We start from the raw sequence: 18,544 nt of genomic DNA on the forward strand, positions 1-18,544 counted from the left end.
CAGCATTGAACTGACTCAAGATTTCTCTTCTGATCATCTTTCAAAGTAATTTGTAGGTGTTCTTCTTATGTTTTAGATAATAATGTCAATCATGTAACTTTGCTAGCAATTTGTGTGTAGAATCATTTAAAAAATCATATCTAAGGCTTGAAATCTGATGTAGTTACAGTTTCTAAGGTTGTTTCCCACTTTCTTTTTTATTGAACTGGTAACATTTTATATGAGTATTTAACTTTATCTTATAAATCAGACTTGATGTGACAAAATTAATCACAATCTTTTCCTACTTTTCAACAATCTGACAACTGTAAATGGTTGAAGTAGTGCCTGTCCTCATGCTTCAAACAATAAAAGGAAATAATTTAAAAGTCAAATTTGATGTCTCATAGTCATGTTTCAAGCTATTCTTAGGCGTTGTCTAGATTTACAAAAAGTATAGTGAGTAGAAAATGGGAAAACTCCAGACACTTAGCAATAGAGTGATAAAGTTCCAGCTGAAGAGGAATCAAAGCTCAGAGGAGTTGGGGGTGAAATTGTTTTGACTATTCAATTTAATGTCTACAGTTTTGAGAATTATTGTTATCCTCAGTTTTAAATGAATATCCCATGATTCAGAAAATTAAATTATTTAGCCAAGGAATCCAGCTTACAAATTTGAAACTGAGATTTGAACCAAGGGGCTGTTGGTACTAAACCTGAGTAATGACTCTGTATACTTTTGATAATCTAATTATATGTTTGAATAATCTGCCAGTAGGAAAAGGACATGTTACTGAGAGGTCGTGTCCAATTGTACATATCATCGTCTGAAGTTTAGGTATATACAAAAGTGCTTTGTATGTATACAATTATTTTATTCTAATGATATATTAAAAAGAATATAGACAGCAATAAAATAGTTACCAGACCATCATGAAGTCTATCTTTCTTGTAAATACAATTTAATTGAGGTTTGTAAAGCAGGAACAAGAAAACTTTAGGGAAACACTATTTTGGAGATAACAATCCTTCTTCCAGAGAAGTACTTCAAGCACATTTAGCTTCTAGGTAGCTAGGATGATGGTATTAAAGCTGCACCCACAGTGACACACCTACTCCAACAAAGCTACACCTAATAGTGCGACTCCCAGAGCCAAGCACATACAAACCATCACATTCCACTCCCTGTCTCCCATGGACTTGTTCAAATGCATGAGTCTATAAGGCCCATGCCTACCCATAGCATAATTAAAAAATATATTTAGCCCAACTCCCAAAGCTCCCATACTCTATAGCAGTCTCAGCAATGTTAAAAGTCCAAAGTTCAAAGTCTCTTTTGATATTCATCTAATCACTTAGCTATAACCCCCCCCCAAAAAAAAAAAAACAAAAAAAACCAAAGCAAGACAGGAAACCAACTGGGCAAACTCCAAACTCTGCATCTCCATGTCTGATGTCCAAGTGATCTTCAGATCTCCAATTCCTTTTCCATCTTTGTTAACTGTAAGACCTTCTTTATCCTGGTCTAGTTCCATTCCTTCTTAGCAGTTCTCCTCAGTAGATGGCCCGGGGCTCTGGCATCTTGAACACCTTTGTGTTCAAGACAATTGTCTCCAAGGCAATTTTAATGCTACAGCTTCTTGTTTCAATGTTTGGGATCCACACATAGTTTGGGCTTCTCCAATAGGCTGGCATAATTTCTCAAGCTCTGCTCTTTGTAGCAATCTAAGCTCTAAGCATCTCCAGTACACTGGGGTCTTCTGCTGTAACTAGGCTTCACCAAGAGTCTCTCATAGGCTCTCTTCATGGTGACAAGCCTCAGTTCTGTTGCATGACTACTTTGGTCCTGGGCCATCAACTGTAACTGAGGCTGCTCCGTCACCAAAGTCCTTCCAGGCCTCTCACAGTGCCAAGCCTCAGCTATCCTTCATGACCCTTCATGCCTTCAAAACCAATACCACCTAGATGACACTTTTTTTTTCTTTTATTCTTTTTTCCAACCAAAATATCAAGAACAACAAGAGAAAAGCATCCCCACCCCCAGAAGGCTCCCAGTGTATGACAAAAATGAAAACAAAATATCCCTGCTAAAAAAGCACAAAAACGAAAACAAAACAAAAATCCTTTCAGGGGTTTAGAACCTCTGAATCTCTTTTTTTTTTTTTTTATTTTTTTTAATTAGATATTTTCTTCATTTACATTTCAAATGCTATCCCNAAAGTCCCCTATACCCTCCCCCACCCTGCTCCCCTACCCACTCACTCCTACTTCTTGGCCCTGGCCTTCACCTGTACTGGGGCATACAAAGTTTGCAAGACCAAGGGGCCTCTCTTCCCAATGATGGCCGACTAGTTCATCTTCTGCTTCATATGCAGCTAGTGACATGAGCTCTGGGAGTACTGATTAGTTCATATTGTTGTTCCACCTACAGGGTTGCAGCCCCCTTGAGGTCCTTGGGTACTTTCTCTAGCTCCCCCACTGGGGGCCCTGTGTTCTGTCCAATAGCTGACTGTGAGCATCCACTTCTGTGTTTGCTGGCCACTGGCATACCCTCACAGGAGACAGATATACCAGGGTCCTTTCAGCAAAATCTTGCTGGCGTATGCAATAGTGTCTGCTTTTGGTGGTTGACCATGGGATGGTCTTTTTTTTTTAAACTTATTATTTTATTTTATTAGATATTTTCTTTATTTACATTTCAAATGCTATCCCAAAAGTTCCCTATACCCTCCCCCTGTCCCTGTTCCCCTACCCACCCACTCCCACTTCTTGGCCCTGGTGTTCCCCTGTGCTGGGTCATATAAAGTTTGCAAGACCAAGGGGCCTCTCTTCCCAATGATGGTCAACCAGGCCATCTTCTGCTACATATGCAGCTAGAGACATGAGCTCAGGGGGTACTGGTTAGTTCATATTGTTGTTCCACCTATAGGGTTGCAGATCCCTTCAGCACCTTGGGTACTTTCTCTAGCTCCTCCATTGGGGGCCCTGTGTTCCATCCAATAGCTGACTGTGAGCATCCACTTCTGTGTTTGCCAGGCACTGTCATAGCCTCACAAGATGCTGCTATATCAGGGCCCCTTCAGCAGAATCTTGCTGGCATGTGTATTAGTGTATGGGTTTGGTGGCTGATTATGCGATGGATCCCCAGGTGGGGTAGTCTCTGGATAGTCCATCCTTTCATCTTAGCTCTAAATTTTGTCTCTGTATCTATATCTTTTCATGGATATTTGTTCTCTATTCTAAGGAGGAATAAAGTATCTACATGATGGTCTTCCTTCTTGGTTTTCTTGTGTTTTGCAAAATGTATCTTGAGTATTCTAAGTTTCTGGACTAATATCCACTTGGTCTTTTTTTTTAATGAACTTTTTTTATTAGATATTTTCTTCCTTTACATTTCAAATGCTATCCCCAAAGCTCCCTATATCCTCCCCCTGCCCTGCTTCCTAACCTACCCACTCCCACTTCCTGGCCCTGGCATTCCCCTGTATTGGGGCATATGATCTTTGCAAGACCAAGGGCCTCTCTTCCCATTGATGGCCTACTAGGCCATCCTCTGCTACATATGCAACTAGAGACACAGCTCTGGGGGGTACTGGTTAGTATATATTGTTGGCCCTCCTATGGGGTTGCAGACCCCTTTAGGTCCTTGGGTACTTTCTCTAGCTCCTTCATTAGGGGCCCTCTGTTCCATCCAATAGATGTTTGTGAGCATCCACTTCTGTATTTGTCAGGCACTGGCATAACCTCATAAGAGAGAGCTATGACAGGGTCCTGTCAGCAAAATCTTTTTGGCATGTGCCCTAGTGTCTGGATTTGGTGGTTGTATATGGGATGGATCCCCAGGTAGGGCAGTCTCTGGATCGTTCTTCCTTCTGTTTCAGCTCTGAACTTTGTCTCTGTAACTTCTTCCATGGATACTTTGTTCCCCATTCTAAGAAAGAGTGAAGTACCCACACTTCGGTCTTCCTTTTTCTTAAGTTTCATGTGTTTTGCAAATTGTATCTTGGGTATTCCAAGTTTCTGGGCTAATGTTTGATTATCAGTGAGTGCATATAATGTGTGTTCTTTTGTGATTGGGTTACCTCACTCAGGATGATGTCCTCCAGATGCATCCATTCTGTTTGACTCTTGCACATTACCAAGTCCTACTGTAGCATGAGTTGTAATCTTGGCTATCTCTGGAACAGAGCTTCTTTGTGCCCTCAGAAACCACTTCCCAGATTTCACCTCAGTAATGCTGCTCTCTTCTAAATCACTGCTAATTTCTTAGGTCCAGTTATCCAGCATGAATTGACCCAGTAGTCCCTTCTATTTTTCACTCTAAAGCCAGAGTGGCTGAAGCTGCCGAGTTTTGCTTGTAGGAGCTGAAACATGGCCCCCTTGTTCTATTACATTATCATCAGCTTTCTATTTTCCAACTCCTTCACTGCCTCAGCTTGACTGTCCTGGAACTTGCTCTGTAGACTGACTTTGAACTCAGAGATCTACATGTCTGTCTCCTAAGCACTGTGATTAAAGGTGTGGTTCACAAAGCCTGTGTTTAAGGTTTGCTTCACCTAGAACTTACTCTGTTCTAGACTGGCCTTGAACTCAGAGATCTGCTTGTCTTTGCCCCCTGTGATGAAAGGCTTGTACTACCATGCCTGGACCTAAATTTAGCTGGGTTGGATCTTGCTCCAAGGTCACTATTCCCTTAATTCAATATCATTGAACATAGGCTTCAGCTTCATTTCACTTCCTGGTGTCCCTTTAAAATTCAAACTATATTCTTTGTATTTTTCTTTTCTCATCTTGCTATACTTGTTTAAAATGCTCTTTGTTAGACTTTACCAGAGAACAAAGTCTATGATGAGCATTTCTGAGACTTCTTTTGTAATTAACCTTAGACTCAGGCAGACTCTTCATAGAAGCTCAAAAATTCGCCACATTCTTCGCCAAAATATAATCAAACCAGTCTCTAGGCCACATATTGAAATTCTTCACAGAAACCTGTTGGGCCAGGTTTGTACAATTCAGATCATTCTCAGTTACAAAGTCTTCCATATTTCTACTAGAATAGCCCAGTAAGTTCCATTTAAAGTATTCTACCACTTGCCAAATCCAAAGTTCCCAAATCTATATTCTTCCAAACAAAAGCATGATCAGGTTTTTCACAGCAATACCCTACTCCCAGTACCAGCTTCTGTCTTAGGGTTTTATTGCTGTGAACAGAAACCGTGGCCATGGCAATTCTTATAAGGACAACATTGAATTGGGGCTGGCTTAGAGGTTCAGAGGTTTAGTCCATTATCATCAAGGCAGGAACATGGCAGCATCCAGGCAGGCATGATGCAGGAGGAGCTGAGAGTTCTACATCTTTGTCTGAAAGCTGCTAGCAGAATACTGACTTCCAGGCAGTTAGGATGAGGGTCTTAACGCCCACACCCACAGTGGCACACCTGCTCCAGCAAGGCTACTCCTACTCCCATGGGGCCACACCCTCTAATAGTGCCACTCCCTTGGCTGAGGATATACAAATCATCACAGAAGGCAGTCCTGCAAGGTGTCTAAAGAGATCTTTCTTCATCAACAAGAGGTAGCTTTATTAATGCCAGTCCAGGTGAGCCAAATGATGTTGAGAAGACCTCCTCTGTGCATTTCTCAAACCTAAAAGTATGGATGGTGAGAATGATTGGCAGAAGAGCTGTGTAAGGTGACCAATGATCTGGTGTAGCCACCCTATGACCAATACTAGATAATGTCTCATAGAATGGAGATGCTGGAAGTTTAACTGGGTCAAAAAAGAATATCTTAGTATACAGAATTGGGTAATAGCAGTTCCAAGAACTGTTTGACATTGAGACAGCATGTATTAAGATGTGCATATTACTTGGGAAGACTGTATGACTCCACAAAATTTGGGAGCAATCACTCTTTAAACAGTTATTTGTTTAAAGTTTATGGCAAATTGATTCAATCCATTTTGAAAGTTTGAATTTATAAACCTTAAACAGTTCTATTTTACAGTTCTTTGATAAACTGAAGACAGACTTGAAGAAGCAAAAAGGGATGAAAATATACTGTTCATTTAATTAATAATCAAGCCAGAATTGAGGACAAGATTGGGCTTCCTTTGGCCTTCAGAGAATCAAGATGAAAGGATGTGATAACTATTCAAGAGCAAACAGGTTAGAAATACACAATTCCACCACTCTGCTCGTAGTTCTGTCAGTACTAAGCTGTTATCTCCATCACCATACATGATTGTGCATGTGCACACTCATGTGCACATAGGCACACAAAGAAAAATAAAATAAACACACAGATATATTCTCTCCTCACCACTTCACTCCAGCAAATGCAGGAGAACCTGTACTTATGATAATCAGGAGTCATTGTTGTTCCAATGAGAATTCTATTCTAATCTAAAGAAAACACATTTTTTTCATGATCAACTGTTTTGGCTTCACTGCACATTCCTAGTAGAAAAGTGTTAGTCAAGAGATCAACCGACACCATGTATCCTGGACTAAAAGAATGTTTGCATAACAGAGGTGATAATAGTAAAAATAATAGAAGCATAGAACATTTTATTTTATATTATATTTATTATGGGAAGTGAGATGCAAAAAATAATATTTCAAAAAGTTTGAGGACAAAAGTAGCTAACCAGTTGAATCTCAAAATTTTAAACATCCATTAGAAAACCGACTGTCAAATGGGGGTTAGTGTCTGTTTGTGAGATCATTATCTTTCAATCGACATGACCTTCCATTTTTATTTGTGAACAATGTCCAAGAGATGGTAACTCTCTTAAAGAAGGTAGTTTATGATCTTTGTAGACAGACATGATGCCATAACACTCATACTTTGCATTTTGAATATTACTGTTTCTCCATTGATTGAACATTGTAGTACATTTTGATCTTTCTCAGAGGATGTACACAAATGATTGTCATGTTTACAGAATTCTCTAGTAATATTGAAATTCATATGCATTTTTCAAAGGTACACAGATTTCTCTTATGAAAAAGAAATTGGTGAACATCAAGATCTCAGGAGTTCATCACAGGAAAACTGACCAGACACAGTCATCATGCAGTGTCTGTATGGTTGATTAGCCTTTGCCCATTTCACAGGTGTGAAGACCTGATTTATTTCCTAATCTGAACAGGAGTTACAGATGATTGTGAGCTGCCATGTACCTGCTAGAAATCAAACACAGATTCTCTGGAAGAAACAGTAAGGTCTCTTAACCATACAGCCATCTCTCCAGCACCAGCAGACACAGACTCGTAAATGCCAGCATTAGTTCACTTTTCCCCAGGAAAATATTCTAGAAATATTCAAATGTTAGGGAATATGTGTGCATTCCAATATTATTCAGAACCTTTAGTGAAAAGTTGTATTTGTAGTTTTTGAACGGAATTCTCTATCAAGGGGCAGTTCTGGTATTTCCATTTACATTGTTAGCCCAGCAATTAATTAATACAGTGTTTAGTGTCATGTAACCAGGGTTAAATTGAACTAACTTTTAACAATGTCAGTCCTGAACTTTATTTAATAGATAATTTTCCATGAAAAGAAATGAGAAAAAATTTGATCAATTCCTTAAGAAAAACTGTGATAAACTAGGAATTTCTGTTCCAAATTGCCACTGATTGGATAATGGTACTGGCCTTGGTATTATTCTGTACAGTGTATCAGTGTCTTTCTTAAGGAATTCCTGATTGTCTTTTTGTGATATCTTACTATAATTGCTTTTAATTTTGATCTCTTATTTCTCTTTGGTTTGGGCACACACTGTTTTACTAATTTCAAGATAAGGCCTGTGATTGTGTCTTCTTTGTGTCATTATATACACTAGAGAAATCCGGAGATACTTCAACAGAAGTGTAAGCTTTCTCTCAGGCTATGCAAATAAATATTGGTAAAGGCCCAAATTCAGCTTTCAAAATGTAAGTGGTTTTCCTCAGTGTGTATCATTTCCAGATATGGTTCTGGACTTAGAAAATAGCATTAATAACTCTGAATCTGTTCAGATACCAGACTTAGTGAGATGCTAAATAGGCTGGGTTTTTATTACATGTAAAACCTGCCATTTGGGTATAATATCACTTAAGGAAGAGCATTACATTTTCAATATTAATATATGTAAAATAGGAAAGTCATGAAAGATGTAACTATTAGTTGTTTTGTTAATAATTTATTCAAATGTAGCAGTTTAAATAAAATGCATTTTGTGTGTACATCTATTTGGATATGTTATTTACATTTGGCTATATATGTATTTTATGTGTAGAAAATGAAAATACATATTGGTTAGCCATTTTGAGGCTTTTGATTTATTATTTCTTTGTTCTGCTTTTCTGCAATTGCTTGAATAATTTTGATAATTCATACAAGGTATGTACACAATCACACTCATGGTATGCACATACTGTCACACAATTTAACACAGAGCATGTGTGAAGAATCTAAATCAACCCAGTGGTCAAAGAACTGACCTTACTAGTGACTAATGGCATATGAAATTAGCTCTGGCATATTTAGTAACATGCCAATGTACCAACCACTCTATTCAGCCTTTGTGGTAATTCTGCTGGCAACTCTTATGATGATAAAGAAACAAAGCAAAATTATGCCCAGTTCCTCCTGACTTTCTACTGAAAGAATTAATTCTGTCACTGAATACATACATGCACATTTTTGTTGATTTTATTAGCTTTCCTGCATGTACGTACTTGGTGATAGGAAATAGCCTTTAAATGAGCTATACCATGCTATATTTTTTTTTCTACACATAAAAGTGGCAAAGCAATCACCCACAGACTGTACACACTTATAGGATGTACGAATGTTCCACAACCACCTACAGAATTATCACATATTAGTACAACAGAGGTAAATAAGTATAGAGATTTAGTAACTGCTACTGGAGAGTTTTCCTTGAGTTTTCAGGCATTGTTGACTTTTCTTATATTTAAAGCAGTTTATCTGTAGACCCCCTTATAGCAAGCCATATTAGTCTTTCCTCTCTTCTAAGGACAGAGGTTCAGGTCTAGAATACTGCCATTTCCCAACATATGTAAATCATTTAAAGACATGATTGAAAGTGACTTATGCCAAGATGTGGCCTAAATGAGTACTTGTGAGCCTACACTGACGTCATCAAGATGGCCTCTGGATGAAGTCCAGTGCCTTTTGCCCATCCACACATCACCTTCACAAAGTGTCTTCAGAAGCTACGTGAATCAGAAGAAACTGCTGAACTACTTAGAACTTTTTCTAAAGAAGAGACAGGTTATTTAAAAAAAATACACAAAAGTTAATACTAGCAGCAATGTAAACAGAACAAAACAAAAACAACCCCCAAGCCAAATTATAACTTTCTCTCTAGTTGGGGGAAAAACTGATAATATTCCCACATTGAAGAGATCTAGATTAGACCTTCTTCCCCATTTAATTTTCTCTCATACACATAGATCATGAGACAATCTGATCATAATTACTGTTTTGTTGATCATCAGTGTCATTTCCTGAGGTGCAAAATATGTGACTTAATTCTCAATACTTTGCAGCCAATTAACTTTGAACTTGAGCCCAGAAAGACACTTGATGAATAATTAGTATTCAGAAATCACCTAGAACATTCTCTGTAAGGCAGTATTTGAGGTTCATTTGCTAAAAAGGGCTCATGTTTTAGTACTTTTTCATTTGGCAGCCTGTTTCTCATTGATAAGTCTTGCAATCAACTAGGCTGAGTTGAGTTAAGTGAATTTTATCTGACATGCTAGTGTCCAGGAAGAGAAAAGAGAAATTTCTATAAATTCATCTCTCTCTCTCTCTCTCTCTCTCTCTCTCTCTCTCTCTCTCTCTCTCTCTCTCTCTTAAACAAAGTTCCTGGTTAAAGCTCACTTGAGTTTGAATCAGTGGCTCTTCTTCTGCCATGGCTGGCATGAGACAGACATGGGCTAATCTTTGCTCATGTTCATTGAGCTGCTTCTTCATGTGAAGCATCTAATCAGGCTTTCCAACAGAAAGCTGAAACTGCCTTCACGTGCCCTTTGAGCTACTGTCAATCTTCACAGAGCAAACTTTAATTACATAATGTGTGATCACAGCTGATACACTTGCTGGTATAACTGCTTCTTTTGGGCATGATATTGCTTGGCTTTAGTTTCATAGTCAACAGTCTTTATTCTTAAATTCGTTTCTGAGATATCTGAGTCTTAGGAAAAAAATGTGTAAATAACATCTTGTGCCATTCTGGTTCCCAACATCATCTCTCTGAGTCCTCAGTTATTTGTATCTCCTTTATAATTGCTGTCACCTTGTTTTTTTGTTTTTTTGGTTTTTTTTGTTGTTGTTTTTTAATAGTAAGTCTTTTCCAGATTGTCTCTTGTTTGTAAATGCTCACAGATGGACTGGAGTTACTTTGAGAGAGGTTATTCGGTTGTGGCAAGTGAGAGCTGAGCTGGTGAGTGTTCACTGTTAAACATAGCAATATGTCACTATGAGACAGAAAATTCCCACTCCAATTTTTCCTTAATGTTCTTAGTTATTGCAAATCAAAAATTTGGTTTCCCATAGGCAAGGAATACTTTCTGTTCCAAAGGTAAGATAGTGTTCATGGAAGTCTGTTTCAGTATTTACAAAGCTATTTTGCAAAAATGCTCAACATTGTGTGGTTCTTTGTAAGCCTGTGTGTCTGCAGGGATGTCTTTCGGGAATCACTCATCAGTTGCAGAAATTTGTTAGAGGAGGGTGTGGTCCCAAGGATGGCAGGAGATTCCCAGACTGCAGGTTTCATTTACCATGGGGCAGCAGCTGACGTGCATTGGGAGAGAACCAACAAAAGAGGCTGCCCACACATTAAATTAGGACACTGCTAACAGAAAACAAAAATTTCAGGTATAATTGTGACACAGTAGGTACTGATATGGGCAGAAACAAGGTTTCTGATTCATTGATTCACCATGTAGATAAAAAAAGTGACAATATCATCAGCTCACTTTAAGATACTTTAGAGTTCAGTGTCACCACACTGGGGAATTCACAAGCTCATTTTTTCACACACCACGAAGAACAAAGCAGGAGAGAGGAGACAGCCTCATCTCCATGGCAGCCTTGTAGATAATTAGTAAATCTTAGTCTACATAAGGCCATGATTGGCCAATATTCAATAAAAGCACATAAACCTACACACAAATGTTATTTCTAATATATTGTTTTCTTTATACTGATCTGAAAAGGTAAACAGGAGATATGGTGAATTATGTCATACTAGAAGGGAATCTTTAAAAAAAAAAAAACACTTTCACTGTACAAGTAAAAGGAAACCAATTGCTCACATATTTGCAGTAAATGTAACAGTGAATACAAAGAAGGCTGTACAAGAGACATTAAAAGCACACTCTCATACATCCCCTTCTAATAAAAGTAGACATCTCCTTGTGTTCTGTGTTTGGTACGGTATATACACAATGGCCAGAATGATGAAGCAAAACAGTACAAACTGGGAACAGCAAAATCCCAAGACTTTGAGATCCATGTAAACTACAACTTCCTTATCCTTATCTTTCTGCATTAGGATTTAAGTTCAAAGTTCAGACTTTACGTAGAAGCTTCACATGCACATTCAGTCCAACTTCAGTTTTATACTCAATCTATAACACAGGAAGTATAGATAACTAAAGTAAGGTATATTGGATGATTTTAAAGAATAAAAAAATTGTATCTAAGATCAAATTCCATTCAGTATAGCTGAACTTTGCATGGAGGAAACATATGAACTATTTCATTTTGACATACATACACATGGGTTCTGATTAACTTTGAGCAACAAAATTTTATGCCATTGATTCAAAACGCAAGTTGATCAATATTTACTATATGTTACACAGGTGGCCATGGCATCAAAACCAACTAATTAAAAATGATGTTCTTATAAAATCATTCACAATAAACAAATTACAGAGGAAGCTGGAGTGTTTGTCTTGTGATCATAGAAACAGAACAATCACAGTTTAAATAAGAACTCTAGCATTTTCTTGGTAAGTGGTATAACATCTTTACATTTTAAGTGGCGAATGAACTACCAGAGCCTAAGTCCCACTTCCTTTATTACTGATGCCAGAAATATTTTCTATTTATTTCTTTAATAAAATATTTACTACCTATATTTCAAGATCTAAGATGTATCAGGAAGGTACAAATGATATGTGAAAGAAATTAATGTTATAGTATTTGGGGTAGGTCAACTCAAAGCCCCAGATCTGGGCTCAGTGATATCTGAGCTCTACATCATCTACGAACTCTTGGGGTGTGTAAAAGGGCAGGTCCTGCTGATCCAAACTGGATGATCTCCATGACACAGGGCAACAATAGGATAACCAGGAGGAGTCCCAGTGAGGAGCCAATATTGATGGTGTCACAGAAGCCAGAGAACTTGAGCGAGGCCAATGATACATTGCAATAAACATTTGCAAGTGAAGATGTGTGGACAGAGAGATAGACTGTGGGTCACATTGTGACGCACTACAGCTTCCATGATGAAATGGTTTTTACGTTTTTGTTTTATTTTTGTTTGTTTGCCTGTGTGTGCTTGTTTTAGGGGGAGGTGGCAAGGGTAGATGGCAGTTATGAGAGGAGAGGAAGATAAGAGGAACTGGGGTACATGATGTGAAAATCACAAAGAATCAATAAAAAGTTTTTAAAAGAAAGAAAAAAATTAATGATAGGCGTAAATAACTCTTAAACCAGTGTATGTCACACAGATAGAGTGATATCACTCTATCTCAGCAGATAGTGTTTCAGGAAAGCCATTGTGTGCCTACCTGGATGAAGAAGACAGGAGGTCCCAGTGATATCCTGAAGGTTGGACTATGTGTCATGGACTTATGGAAAAGAAAAACTTTAAGTAAGGTTTTACTATGTGAGTGTCTATGGGTAGGTACCATAATATGAACACCTGAGTAGATTTGCAGCTTAATGTATCCATTTGGAGAGGTTATTTCCACGGATTGTTCTAAAACCTCTCAATTTTGTAGGATGCAAAAGGAAAAAGCAAAAATCTATTTGTGCCATTTTGTGATGTTTCTAGAGTCTTTGTCCAAATGAAGAGTTTAGTTCTCATATTAAAGAAAACCAAATTTACTAATCAAATATTTCTTCTTAAGGTTTTGCTTTGAGAGGCACAATACCAAAGTGAGCAGTTTTGATTTACTGAATTTGGAAAAGATACCTACAAGTCTCTCAGGCTAAACAATCTATGTATTGCATGTTTACTTTAAATCTGCAAATATTATTGCTGATTAGAACTGTCTTTCCTCTCCTATTTGACCGTAGGAACAGCCTGCTGTAGCACTTTGCGGCTAAAGATTCCTAGGGCCCACCATCTGGAGTGGACCCTGTGGACAGCTGCTCCTGTGTGCTTGTGTATACACAGTATGGGTGCTGACATGTGACAGAAGGCCTGGGTGTGTGTAAGATAGGAGACAGAAAAAATCCTGGCAAAGGTGTGTGAGGCAAATAACTACTTACAGTAAAAGGGAGAGTTTTATACTAAATCTCTAATCATTAATATAGCAATTTGGTAATTTGACAGTAATTCCTACTTTATAAAGCATCCTTAATAGAAGCCAATTAGTAAGAAGCTGAAAATGTGCCTTATTAAGAAATTCATTATAAGTTCCAAGTATAACACTGTAATTATCATTCTCCAACTCGAAGGGTGCTGTCACTGTGGCCTACTTATGCAGCTACATACTCAGTTAAATTGCTCTTGTAGAAGTCAAATGCAATATAGCTCAGGATTCAGAGCACAGGTATAATTTTTATGTTTTTAAATCTACAAAATAGAAATAAACTGAAAGAAAAACAAAACAGATATGTGGTTGTACCACTGATACTTGAGTCTCTAAAGGAAAAATAAGATACACAGCAGGTTCTGTTTTCTAGCTCATCAGGAGTGATTTTAGCAAAGGTTGTTGCTCTTCCTTCCATATCTAAGTCGGAAGTGTTAGCTGCAACCTTCAGATTAGCATTGTGTAGCCGATGAGGAAGGCCTGCCCCAAACCTTTGCCATGTTCCTTCTCCATCTTACCCCAATGCACAAGCTGCTGCCGCCACCCCAACTCAGTGTGCCAAGGATGTTCCCATGCATGTCTATCCTGGAGGAACCAGTGAGGGAAGATGGCCACCCAAAGTTCAAACTGTGATTTCATGAAGACCTCTGAAGTATAAGAGTATGCCTCTTAAAAGTGAGAAATCTGAAGGAATCTAGGTTGTACATTTAAGCAATCAGAAAGTGTTAGCAAAAGACACACTTACAATACAAAATTTAACTATCCTCCTTAATCTTATGACTCCAGTCACAGACAATTCCTCTAGTGAAAAAAAAAAAAAAAATACCATTTCAATGGTGTCCGAAGCACAGGGATACACTTTGCTTTCAATGCAGAAAAATGTACACATATAAGTTCATGTTTAGTGTAGGCAGTATTCATATTTGGAAGTATACCTAACTTTTCTAACAAGAACTTGTTCACATAAAAAGGGCTAGCTTTAGATGTCTATAGCCAGTTCATATTTGTTTTTTTTTTATACATTTTTGAATATTTTCATTTTATCTTATTTGTCCCTGGGATAACATACATTTTTTTTTCAAGTTATCACATTAAGGTTCTTAAAAGCTACTTAAACTTTTGTGGTTCTAGCATCCTCTTGTGGTACTAGCATCCTTACCTCAGTAATACCAGACATTACCACAGTGTTGCTAATAGTTGTTTTTGCTAGTTTTAGCGTAAAGCAGGTATTTTAGTGGCAATACCACCGTGATAGACTGAGGTGATAATACCGAATGACTTGTGTGTATAAATAATAATGCCTTTAAAAACCACAGTGATGATCATTTCTTCTGAACTCGTGCTAGCTGCAAGCTTTGCTTCACTCTTGTATTCTATCAGTGGGAAACAGCATTTGTTTTGTGGAGAAACCAACAATTCCTAATAGCTAATTTTTAAACCTAATAGTTGCTTTTATTCCTAGGTCTCTCAGAAAACTATGACAACAAACCTAAAACAAAACAGAAATCCAAACATGTAAGCTTTGACACAAACAGACTCAAGGAATACCACAGCTCATACACCAGTGCCGTTCCCTTTTAGTCCAGCACAGAGGACGGAGCAGGGCGGACACAGCAGTTGGGGCGCCGGAAGTTTTGCAGCATGGACTGCAGAACACCGTGTTGTCTCCCTTTAAGTTTCTTACTTGAAGAGGAATCTGAGGAAATGGATCTTCGAGTCTGGTCACTTTGTGTTTTAACTATCTTCTCATTTTCTCTAATTTGTCTTTGTAAATGGTTCTGGATGGCAACTCCCAGGGACTCCGGGTCCAAGGAAGCACCGTACACCTCCCAGGTCATGCCCTGGTCATCCCACACCACATCCCTCACTCGCTTGGACTGTTTCAGATGCAGCTTGGAGTCTGCACCCAGCTGTTTCTTCTCTCCAGGAGTGAGGCCCACCTGGGCAGCAGCTGCTGTCACACTGAGCTCCTTCAGGAACTCGCTGACCCGACTGCCCCTGCGTGGGCTGGCCTTGACTGAGAGAGAAGGGGTCCTCTTACCAGAGCCTGGGCTCGAGTCACCTGTGCCATCTGACGGGAGGCTCAGACTCATGACTGTCTTGGGCTGCCTGTGTTCTTCCAAGTTGTTCTGTTGGCTCTTCCTCCCTGGGGAGGGTGCAGGATTGACCTCTGGTCCCTCACCTTCGTTTCCCTGAGATTTAGGATTTAGCAATAGGGTTTTGACATCTAGGGTGCTGGTGGCTCCAGGTGCATGGTCTTTCATGATAAGAGGAGATGCAGGCTTCTTGTCCTTTGCACCTGTTTTATCAGTGGGGTCCAAGCTCTCCGGGGGGTGGTCTTTGTTGGCACCTCCACAGGAGTTGGACGGTTTGCAGCCTGGCTCTGCTTTGTGGTCATTTGCAGTTTTCACTACAATTTCAGGTTCCCTGGGTCCAGAGTTCCCCAACCCCTGACTTATCTCAGCTTGACTCCCTGCCGGGAGGGAAATCTGGCCAATGGGGTTAGCTTTCTGGGAATCAGGATTAGTACCTGCAGGCTGTCTGGAGATTGCCTCTTGGCTTGCTGAAGACCGCAGGTCTTCCTCTGTTTCTGGGTTTTGACTGGAGGTCACATGGATCAGTGGGGATTTAAGGCCTTCAGCTGGTTGGTTCGCTGGTTTGCATCCCCCTTTGAAAGCTGCGGGAGTGGCAATGGCTGCTTGGATATGCACCTGTGGTACAATGTTGGAGCACTGCCTTGACTCCTGGGAGTCTACCATGCTATTAGAGAGTTCCAACAAGTGGTTCCCACTGCCCTTGCCATGGCAAATGACGCGCAGTTGCTCCTGCCCATTCTCCAGCTCAGGAACAGGATTTTCCTTGAAGTATGCAGGGAGGATACTGGGGCTCGTACACACAGACCTGCTCTCCACATTCACCACTGCCTGTACCTCAGCATCTTGCCAAGCCCTGCCAGGGACCTCCTTAGCCTCGCTTTCAGCTTGGCAGGTCATTGTACTGGCTTCTTTAAACCTTGACACTGGATACTGGGCTGGCAGCAGTGTCTGCCTTGCTTCTGAAGAACATGTGGCCCCTTTGCTGCTGAGGGGGGACGGCGGACGGTTTTCCGACCTTTCAGCTGTGGTGTTCAAGGCAGTGGCAGAGGGCTGTTTGTTCTCCGAGCATCCCCCTCTTGCTGGAGGTTCACTGGACACCTCTGTGGTGGTACTGATGACTTTCTGCCCTTCCCCCTCAGGTCTGTCTGCAGAAGGGGATGAGTGGATCCTCATTGCTCTATCTGGAGTCTGTAAAATTCCCTGGCTGCTTTCTGGAGAAGGAAAATCACAGTGCCCTTCTTCATTTTTGCTGCTGCAACAGGTGACCCCGGCAGGACAACTTGGCTTTTCAGGGTTCTCGCCGTTTGAGTTTGCCTCGGATTTCACCAAGGAACCTTCAGGTACTGCACAGGTGCTAGTATTCGGTGGGTCACGTTGGATGGCATGGTGAGTGTGCTGGACTAGAAGTTCCTTTTGTGCAGTAGCGTTCAGGCCTGGTGCTGCCAACTCCTTGCTTCCACGAAGCGGGGAGTCATCAGGTGTTTTCTGCTTGGGAGACAATGGCTCTGTTTCACTGAAGATACCAGGAGATGCCATGTCTTGCTGGCTGGACTCAGGCACACAAGCTTGCATCAGGGCCTGAGCAGTTGGACTGAGCCTGAGGCTGAGTTCTGCAGGAGCATTGCCAATGCCACTAGCATTCTTATCTGGCTGAGCTGGTTGTGGTGAGATACTCTGCGGCTCCCCTTGAGACTCTTTCTTCCCAGAAGCTGCCACTATCGAAGCTTTAGTCACCCTCAGAGGGTCAGGTACAGTCCCCATGGGACCTCTTGCCACGAGCACTCCAGTGTCTGCTTAAGTATGCTTTCCACTGGGAAGTAGTCGAAACTCAGAGGGAAGCCATAGGGATGAGTCCTCGGACGAACTGGCCTGTGGAATCAAGAAAGCAGTCCCATTAATATGCTTACCTTTTGGGGAAAAAAATATAGAACTGCCACTTTAATATGATCACACAAGCTGGGCGTGGTGGCACACACCTTTAATCCCAGCACTTGGGAGGCAGAGGCAGGTGGATTTCTGAGTTCAAGGCCAGCCTGGTCTACAGAGTGAGTTCTAGGACAGCCAGAAACCCTGTCTTGAAAAAACAAAAAACAAAACAAGCAAAAGCTTAGAGGGATACTGATGTTTAGTAAGTTACACAGCAAGTTTGGTTTACATGCTCTGTTAAATCTAGAGCCTTTTTTCTATTATGAAAAGTTGAGAACAACATTGGATGGAGCTAGGACACGTGATGCAGGTCCACCATGGATGATTCTATCTAAATGACCTTGGAAGAAACTCCACATTTGTGTTATTTCCTCATCTGTAAAATAAAGTACAGGATGTGTGGTAAATGTGTTTCTTTGAAAATGTTACAAAAATCTATAAATGTAGATCCTGAGAAACATTAACTGCAGGTAGAATATTAAGTATCAGACACAACTTATAAATTACAAAAATGGGCTTTCAAGGGAAACAGAATGTTTCTGTTGGACCCTTAAGATGCTAGAGGGTAGGATAGGCAAACCATGTTAAGATTTAACCTCACCAACGTTTCCAGTTCTGACCAAAGCTTGCTTTCTGCTTGGGAAGTCAGACTTCCTTGTACCAAGTTCACAACTGTGAGAACTGCATTGTTTGATTTGAGGTTTCTCCCATTTAAAAAAGCAAATGAGGTACATGGCTGAAAACTTGTGTTAGGGATGTTTGCAAAAGATCTGCAGAATGTGTTGCTATTGCAATCTCATGAGTGGCTGGCTATAGCTTAACCTCTGAACACTTAAACCAATAGTGGTCTGGATTTGCTTTTTTTTTTTAAAGACTGAACAATACAGACTTGCTGAGTAAAGTACTATACACTAAGATATAAAACTTAGAAATTTAACCAAATTATTTGTCAGCTATGGTTAGTTGTTCTTATGA

General features: G+C 39.9%; 1 protein-coding gene across 1 annotated transcript in view; it reads right to left on the reverse strand.

The window, feature by feature from the left end:
• Positions 1–11,173: 11,173 nt before the first annotated feature.
• The window catches only part of Gprin3 (GPRIN family member 3), an 86,556-nt gene continuing 79,185 nt past the window's right edge, over positions 11,174–18,544 (reverse strand). Inside the window, exon 2 of the mRNA XM_021191557.2 lies at positions 11,174–17,512. Coding sequence (XP_021047216.1) covers positions 15,125–17,404 — 2,280 coding nt within the window. The 5' untranslated portion in view covers positions 17,405–17,512 and the 3' untranslated portion in view covers positions 11,174–15,124. The remainder of the gene's footprint in view (positions 17,513–18,544) is intronic.

Source organism: Mus pahari, chromosome 2 (genome assembly GCF_900095145.1).
Source record: "Mus pahari chromosome 2, PAHARI_EIJ_v1.1, whole genome shotgun sequence".
Classification (NCBI taxonomy): Eukaryota; Metazoa; Chordata; class Mammalia; order Rodentia; family Muridae; genus Mus; species Mus pahari.